This window comes from Rhopalosiphum padi, chromosome 3 (genome assembly GCF_020882245.1).
Source record: "Rhopalosiphum padi isolate XX-2018 chromosome 3, ASM2088224v1, whole genome shotgun sequence".
In the NCBI taxonomy this organism is placed as follows: Eukaryota; Metazoa; Arthropoda; class Insecta; order Hemiptera; family Aphididae; genus Rhopalosiphum; species Rhopalosiphum padi.
The window spans coordinates 70,434,036-70,444,442 of record NC_083599.1 but is presented as its reverse complement, the minus strand read 5'-3'; the positions used below and the strand labels follow the sequence as shown (position 1 = coordinate 70,444,442).

The window sequence follows — 10,407 nt, the reverse complement described above, 5'->3', positions numbered from 1 at the left end:
CACTCCGAATAATATTCTATTTCGGAATATGAAATTACATATAATATATGATGTCATTCAAAAAAGTAAAAAATAATAATGTTTAAAAATAATATTATCAAACCAATAGCTTAAATTTTTATCAAGCAAATATTATAAATTGTAGCTATTATATATTTATTTAAATATAAAACGTATAAACATCTACGCATTAAATTCTATTCAACTAAAAAAAAATAATGATAAAAATACAGTATTATGTATTCTATGTAGTATTTAAAAAATACATTCATGTCCCATCATTAGCATTTTGAAGGGGTCGCCTTGTGAAAAAGTAAGAGGGTCGCCACTTTAAAGGTTAATGCGTCATGCTACGGTTACATAATCCACGGTTAATGATGACGCGTTGTGACTGGAACCATTGATTAAATATACATATACTTAGTCAATGCTGGAACGGTGAATCATAATGCGTTGAATACTATAAAATATAATAATATATACGTGATATTATGATGATAATAAGATGCGATAGGGACGCAATTTTAATAACATAACTTATGTACAATAAATCAACCAAGCATTTAATAATTTAAAATATTTATCGGTTGAATTAATTAAAATTACATTTTTAATTGCCTAACGGTATATAAAAAAATGTTTTGTCAAACCAACATACATTTTTATTGTAATAGAATGTACATTTTTTTGAGTACATACAAATTTTTAATCACTTCTTCGCCATTATCTATGATACATGCTTAATATTGTAAAGACTTTAGAAATATATTATATATTCATGGTTATTTATATGTATAGGTAAACTATACATGCGAATCAAATAAGTTCTGTATTTAATTATAACGATTCAATAATAATAATATTCAATCATGAGAAATAAGAAAAACAGTTTAAAAAAAAGTAGTATAAGAAAAATATACAAAAAAGTCACGTTTTTATTAAGATCATTTCTGGTGATATGCATTTTAATTGGAAATTTAGGGGCTTCTTCTGAATAAATATAAATAATATATAATACAATTTAAATGTGTTTCCACGAGATTCGTAATGGTAATTAGGTTAACAAAAATCACTATGTTGACTTTAAAAAATATTTCTCTTTTTTTATAATTTAATAATCACATGAGAACTTTATATTCATAATTTAACGACTGTCATGTAATATGATAATTGTTGCTATGTAAATAGAGTATCGATCATGCTAGTGGTTCAGATTAATCTGTCTAGTTTTGTGATATGTATTCTAACAATAATGTATGCAGTTTATTTTAGAAAGATATGTTTTACATTGCATTTATTTTAGTCGAATAATTTTTTTTCTGAAAGGCAGATGAACCGCGATGTATCGATGTACGAGTAGGATATTATGTATATATTCATAAACCAAAAATAATAAATATTATAACGATCGTGTCCATTTGCTTTAATAGGTAGTATTAGTTTGTCCGTTATCGACAGTTGACGTTTTATACTTTCCGTAGAAATGGAGAATTTGAGGTAAGACAGTTAATAATATTTTATTATATACTAATTTATTATACTGTTTAATATTATAATATACCTATATAGGTAGATGTTCCGATATTTGATTATCTGAATCGAATTTAAAATCAATTTTTTTTATATATATAATTAACAACCTATGCTTATAATAATATAATACGAAATTATGATGATAATATTATGTACATATTTTAAATTAATGGCATGAAGGAGGATGCTATTCGATGATGGAACCCAATGAAAATAATCAGTTAAAAAAAAAAATGAAATATCAACGCGTGATCTTTACTTTCGTTATCTTTTCTGATACCACCACTCCTTACTTGCACAATAAGTGCTACTATTATATTATAGGTACTTTTATAAGTTATAACACACAGAGTATAATTAATGAATAATATTACACATACATTTTTTTCCACGTTAAAAAAGTGTATTACCTAATACCTAACTACTACTAAACTAAAACAATGATTACATACTATACCTTTAAACCTTTAAAATCTATCATTTAGAATACAATCTTTAAATGGGTAACTCAATTATTTTAACATTATTTTTTTAGTAAATTGTTTATTATGTACACTAAACACTTATATGGTTAAATAAAGTACTTTTTATCTTTATAAAATGTTGTTGTTTTAGTCCAAAGTCTAATTTTCTTAAAATATGCTTATGTTAACGGGATTTAACATTTAAAAATACTCATGTATCACGATAGACGCAAAAACTTATATTTTTCTCCATATTCTAGATATTGTACTAGATAATTTAACCTCGACCATTTACTCATTTTATTGCTATCTTATTAATATTTTTACATTATATTATTCATTAAACTAAAGTATATATTATGTAAGTGTTTAAGAAGCATTTTTAGATATTAATATGTAATAATAATATTATTATATTGTAAGAATTAATAATAGTTGAATGTAATATTAATATTTATGATTTTTAATCAATGTATAAGATAACATTTATCTATTTAATATCGTATAATACTAGATTTTAATTTTTCAGAAACTTTGTTATCTTACAATTTCGTGACGATTTAGAAATAGTTAATAAAAATTGGATAATTGATGATAACACTTACTTTTATCCAATGGGAGTTAAAAACAGAAACGATTATTTCAAGTTATTAAATACTATGGTTCGACCAGGATATCATAATGACCAATATAATTGGTTACCTCACTATACAACCAAAATATATGATTCTGATGGTAAATATTTTTATTTCTAAATTAATTAATTTCGATTGAATAACATCTTTTATTTAGCACATAAATGTTTTTGAACAACGTATATGATTTTAAATTACTATTTTTAACTAAAAAAGTCGCAACTATTATGATTTATAATATGTACCTATATAAATACTACTTACTCAAAAAAAAAAAAAAATAGAAAATATTTAAATACATAATATATAAATACTTAATGTGAATATATTGAAACATGATTATTATTATTTTTGTCCATTAAATATTTAAACAGTCATGTAAGCATAGACGCAAATAGTGTTTGAAATTTGGGGGTAGGGGGCTGTAGACCAGGTTTATACTGGATGGTCCCTCAATTTCCCTCTATTTGCGCCTATGCATGTAAATAGTACAATAATACGTATAGGAAAGTAACCTGTACAATAATAGCAAGTAAAATATGTTTAGTACACATTGTGTAAGATATAAGTTGATAAATTTAATTATTTTATATAATATACCTATATTATAATTAATAAAGTAATTTTTTCGTGTTTAGATATTATCGTTATTATGAGTAAACAGTAGGTATTTGATAAAATGTTTTTAAATACATCATTTAGAAAATAATGTCGAATATTAAATATTATAAGTAAGTGTTACTTAATGGTATAGCCTTTTTATTTGCATTTTACAGATATGTTTGGAAAAGCAATGAGTAAATTAGCACTGATTAAATATTATAATAATTCCATTGGTGAAGCTGATTTTAAGAAATCATGTAATGAATATGTCAACAAATACTACCCTCCACCGGCTCCGCCAGAAAAATTAAATTCACAAATATTCGAAAACAAAAAGAATAACAGTGCGCCAGTCTCCAGGCTTTTGAAATTTCTTACGCCTATACCATGTTCTACGAATCAAAAACCGACTACCGACCCATTCACATCTAATGATAGTGTTACTACTATCGTAGGTATTGAAGAATTTTCGGCTGGTAACTTAAACAAAAATGTACCAACTACTTTCACTCAAAGTTCAACTACAACCATTAACTGTAATCATTAATTACTATAGTTAATATTAGTATATAAATATATGTTTATTCGATATCACAAGTATATAGAATATGATATGTATATATTTTAGATTGTCCTAAAAAACAGAGTGACGTTCCAGTATCCAAACTTTCGACATGTAGTACTCCTTCCTATGGATCAACGAAATGTAAACCATTTACTTTTAATTTTCCGCTGAAAAGCACTGCCAGTACCAAAAACCTTTCGGATAACACCATCAAAGAGAATAAACCAGCTACTTTCACTCAAAACACCACGTTTCCAAGTAATTTTATTTCTCTTCATTATATATGTATAAATGTACAAAGTTAATTAACACATAACACAACATAAATATATTATACCTAAAATATTTTTTACTGAATTCAACTGCTTAGAAACTTTTCAAGAATATATGAGAACTGTTGTTCGAGTTAACTTATTTATTTTAACTTCAACAATTAATTAAAGAGCTGTATTTGAGGTGGCATTTAGGTGGCATTTACTCTTTTTGTAATTTACTACGATACGTGGTTATACGGATGTATGGGTACGTTATTTCTATTACCTATATTAGTGTTTTTAGTGATATAAACAAAATATTCTCTAATTGTTTTTAGTTTTCAATACCCAAACAGTACCTACTTAATAAACAAAAAATAATTATTAATATATATTTTGAGAATCAATGATCTAACCAAAGATGAGAATACATAAACTCAATAATTACAAACTGTTATTTTTTGTACACATTAAAAAAATATCTAAACTATTATGCAATGAATTCATAATTTGTTTAAGTAAATTACCAACTATAGATTTTTATAATTTTTATTATTATGTCTCCATATTTTTTTTATAATTATTCATTTTTTAGTTTTTACAACAGGTTTCGACTAAAAACGTGAATTAATTCGTACGTGAATATAGACTCAGTGTACACGTAATAGTGAAACATTTGAGTTTACGTATATGTAAAAAGACAAAACATGTGAATTTATTATCCATGTTTACGTGTTTAAGTATCATTTTATTTATTTATAAACAATAAATACAAATAAAAAAGTAAAATAAAATATTTATATTAAAATATATTATAAATATATTCAGGTATTCATGTATTCGAGGATTTTTGTTTATGCTAAATATTTAATCATTCATAATAAATTTAATATGAATTATGTTTATTTATAATTTATTTAATTATTAAATTAAAACTTAACGGTATTATGAACTTAAAAAAATATATAATTAAAAATTAAAATACGTGTTCAGCGACCTTTCAAGTAGGTACATGGTTTTATAAATGCAATTGTTAATTTCACGTGAATGCGTGAAAGCGCGTACAGGTAAAATAGGAAGCTCTAGCTTTTACCATTGTCATTTACGTGAAAAAGGCAAAACTCACAAGTCTATCATATAAATACACCAATCACTGGAGTACGTATTTTGTATTTCTATTTAATGAATAGTCAATTAGTATACCTAGTAAATAGTATGATGAATATTTTGTTTTATTTTGTAAATATTACATTATTATTATCTGTTAACTAGACATAGAGAATAATTTGATACCACAGCTGAGTATGTCAGTACCATCAATAGATGTGTTAGATCAAACCAATATTCTTTGTAAGTACCATAATTAAATATTTATAAAAAGTATCTTGTAAAATAATTGTTTAAATCTATACCAGTCCTCAAATTTTAGGTTTTCAATTATTTATTGTGTCTATAAATATGCAGTAGCCTATAAAAACAATTTAAAGAAATTAAAATGATTGCAGACGAATTTAGTTTAATAAGCATAATAGCCAGTCGAAATGCTAAATAAGCCTACCAAGTTCTTACACTTCGCGTATAGTTGTGTGATAAATACTTGAAATTACGTTCCTAATCTGTTTAACTTTTATTTTAAATGCTTTGCATAGGTTCATTCTAAATAATAATAAATATAAATAAAAAAGGAAGAAAGTAGTTAAACGACTTAAACGATTTACTGTTCAGTGGATGCAAAGCACTTTTTTTATAAGAAAAAATGCTCTGATCATCAACTTCGATGGAGATTTATTGTAGAACATTTGTTCTATAATTGATACTTTTTAGAGGTCAAAATTGAAAATTCTTAGTACTTTTTAAAATAATCGGTAGAAAAAAATAAAAATATTAATTGAAATAAATATTATGATAAATTATGCGACTTTAATAATAATAAAAAATACATTAAATCAACTCAATATGTATCTACCACAATTACTATAAAAACAATATCAAAATACATATCGTAAAATGTATTTAGTAATACGTATATAGGCCTAACATATATAGGTCTTCTCTCAGTATCTTTTTTCGTATACAATGACTTCTCATTAAATTTTAATTTATTTAACACATGTATTACAGTGGTTAATGGCTTACATAATGACAAGGTATACTCACACTTACTGTACATCAAAACGGTTACCTATTTAAAAAAATATACTATATTTAGTGCTTTACTGCTTTATATAGTTACCACGAAAGCCATCATAAACAAAAATAATAGTTATATGTACCTACAAACAGAACAAACTGGATCCAAATTTCTACCAAAAATTGCCTACATTGTTGAAAAACAATTCATTTTACCCGCTATAAAAGTTTAATGCACAATTTTATAACCAATACACTACGCTTAGAATCGAAAATTAATTAAATATATTGGATACAATTATAAACATGTTAAAATAAATTAATATTTTAATAGATAATTATCATTTATTTCAGGTTAAAATTTAGTTATCATAGTCAAATAACATATTATTAACATATTGTTAATTAATATAGGAGTAGTTATATTATTTATATATTATAGTGCTAATTACGTAATATTTCTATATGTGATTACAAAAATACATTTAATTTCTATTATTCGTTACAGATAAAAAAATAGCCTATTTTGAACAAATCATAATGGGTATTAATTTAAGAATTACAAAATCATTGGATAATCAAGAAAAAATTATCAGCTTAATAGAAGAAGAAACCCGAAAAACATTAGCAGAAAAATGTGTAAACAAGGTGACGGAAGAATTTGAAGACCATATTAATTCGAACTTTCCATTAAAAACATTTGACGATATACTTGAATTGGAAAAATTATTGATTCAAAAACCATATTATAAGCTTTTAGTAAGCAAAACTATATAATATATATATATATATATATATATATAATAATATATTGTTTATAGGTACTATTGAATGGTAGGTTACAATATAATTTGATAATTTAACCGTTTTATTAATTTAAAAATAATCTAATTATTTATTGATATAATAATAACATTAATAACAATATAAATACTATAATGAGATATTTCATTTGAGTAAGCTAAGCTTGCATATACTATATAATATTGTATTGTTAACAACTCTTATTAATTTACTTGTGTCACTATTTACTACGTTTATTATGAGGAGTATTTCAATACTTATTAGTAAAAATTTATCACAATTTAACCTGAACTGTACACAGTGTGATTTTTAGTTATAACATAATATCACGATTTAATAAAAGAATCGTTAACAATTAAATGTGTACCAAAAATTATAAATTATAAATTAATTTTTAAGATTTTAGAAACAATTAATTCACAGACATGTCTTTATATTATCTTGTATTCACTATACTTAAATATTGTTTCAGAAAACCAAACTTTTATCATATTCTGGTGCTGATTTAAAATCTGCGACAGTAAATATCTTGACAAAATTGTTTACAAATAACGTGGCAGCCAAAATAACGCTGTCAGGTTCGAATATTAAACGTCCTCCAACGCTGGATGCCATGTATAAAATCAAATTTCAAAACAAAATAATATACAAACTCGTTATAGGTAAGCACCAATTTTTGATGTTACATTTTGTACTATAGTCACTATATTTATCATAACATAATAAAACAATGGCATATTTCTATAATATAAACCGTTTACATTTAGGTATACTGGTATACAATATACATATTATTACGTCATATTAATGTTTTGGTCTATATTCAGACATTTACAATCGTTATTTTCTAATGAGCATAATTTACAGCCGTCAAACGATAGATTTTAAATTTAATTATAAATTACAAAATAACAAATATAGTAAGTTATAGGGCGTATGTAATTTGCGCCAAAAACAACCTGAAGAAAAAAATATTTATGTAATTTGCGCCACATTTGAAAATTAATTTGGAATTTGGGCCACTTTTTAAGGTTGTAGTTTGCGCTACATAAAACTAAATAAAAGCACATTATATAATCTGCACCATTTTGTGCCTTCAAAAATTGTAATTTGCTCCATTATTCTCCTTATTCAAATTATTGTAATTTGCGTCACTTTTAAATAACTAAACAATTTTTTTTTTACAAATTAACATTATTGTATTTTTAATCATTGATCAATCAAGTTAATTTTAATAGTTACTCATTTCTAGACAATTATTAAAAGTAATTAAAAAAAAAGTATTAAATAAGTATAATACCAATGTATAAAATTCAACCATATAATAGTTATAAATAAATGTATATAAGTATACTTAAATTCCAACAATTGAAGTTAAAAATGTGGCGCAGATTACATATTCTATTTCGTTTTCTGTCGTGCCGCAAATTACTGAAATTAATTTTTAGATGTGGCGCATAATACATGTTATATTTTTATATTTTGGCGCAAATTATATACGTACTTAAATTTACCTATTGGTGGCGTAAATTACAGGTAATAATATTGGCGCAAAATACCTTCTCCCAAGTAATAGGTAATATTTAATAAAACCTGGATCTATTGGATTTTAATTAGTTCTATACATCTACATTAATATAATTACTAAAAATAACTAAAATACTTTTTATTTAAAATAAATAAATAACTCTTAATTTTTTCCTCATAATGCGGTAAAATTAAGATTTTATAATGTTATTATATTATATATTTATATGTATAAAACGTATGTGTTAAAATAAGGAACTTGTAAGCCACTTTTATTTTGAATTTTGTAGAGAAAATATTTAAATGTATCTCATGACGATTGTATTAAGTTAAATAATTAAAATTGTATTTGTTTCTTTAGACGTCTTAATGCAAAAATTCAAATGTAACGAAGACCAGATTAAAGTACCAATTCGTAGCTGGTTAAAACACGCCAAAGAAAACAATGAAGTTTAACATAACAAAAATTGAATGCAATGAATTTATTTATGATGAATTTATAAAAATATATCAAATAAGTCAAACGTTATAACTAAAATATAATCAAGGTGGTGGTTTATTTGCTTGGATTAAAAGCAATATTTTATAGAATTATAATTTGAACTAATATTTCAAGTACGAATAATGTATCAAACGTCTATAATTAATTTGGGATTGATATGTAAAAAAATTTATTTAAATTGAACAATATAATGGTAAATGGTAACTTTAAAATACACATATTGGTAATGATGAATTTATTCAATTACTTATATTTTTTTTATAATGTATATTTTATAAAAAATGTTTCGTCAAATATAATATATAGTTGTTTATATTTTATGTTCAGTACCTAGTGAGAAATTTTGATTGACGGAAAATTCAATTTTGTTGTTAGGCACTTACTTATTTATCATTTTAATTGTATGCTAGTTAACATCATAAGACTAAAAAATTATTATAAATTCGTTATCATGCAAATAACAGTGAACATAATAATATACGTAATACGTGATAAGGTTGTACATTATTAATTTTTCAAATGATATATATTCAAACATATAAATTTGGTATCTAAATTATAAATCCGACTAATAATAATTGTAGTAAAAATATTTTAACATTGACATTCAACACACATAATAATAAACAAATTAGTTCATATTTTACGTAAACTTGATCCTAAATCCATCTTTTTTTTATAGTATGTAATTATTACTACAAATTGGTGTAATAAACGTTTTCCTGGCCAATATATTTACACGACGTGCACGCCTATGAAAATTACTATTGAACTCCTTAAAACGGTCGCTATCGAATGAAAATTTAATAAACGGATCTATTATGCGTATTATGTGCATACATTTTTAATACAAGGCGCAATGTTTGTAAACACACTAGGGGCCTTGCTACTGCCGTCAATTTAGCTCAAAAGACCCCAAGTTTTGACAAAATTAATGTTAGTTTAAAATGTCCGATTTTGATTCTGAAAAAAAAATTAAACTCAGCAGAAAATTATGTATAAATCGTACGGAATACTTTGTAAACATTAAATTGTATACTATAATAAAGTGTTAACAAAGACTTGAAAATATGATTTTTTTTTCAAATTATAATTAAAATTAAAATTAAAAACGAAAAGTGTTTCGTACGATCTACAGAGATTTTTCTGCTGAATTCGAATATTTTTTCAGAATCAAGATCAGACAACGTTAACTAACTTTAATTTTATCAAGTCAGTAAGTTTTGGTTAAATTCATATGGTGAATTTTTATTGTTACCGAATTATCGATTATTGACATGTGTATGCGCGTGCGAGAGTGACATCCGTCGGCGGCTCTAGCCGGTATCCACATTGAATTTCGCTTACACTATTAATCATTTACAACTAACACAGTAACACGTAGATCTCG

General features: G+C 24.3%; 1 protein-coding gene across 1 annotated transcript; it reads left to right on the top strand.

Moving 5' to 3' along the window:
* The first annotated feature begins 1,483 nt into the window (after window positions 1-1,483).
* On the top strand, window positions 1,484-8,971 carry LOC132925557 (uncharacterized). Its single transcript, XM_060989945.1, is given in 8 exon segments — window positions 1,484-1,497; window positions 2,527-2,732; window positions 3,409-3,771; window positions 3,864-4,058; window positions 5,333-5,404; window positions 6,693-6,973; window positions 7,461-7,566; window positions 8,877-8,971. Coding segments are annotated over 8 exon segments (1,332 nt in total).
* Window positions 8,972-10,407: the final 1,436 nt, after the last annotated feature.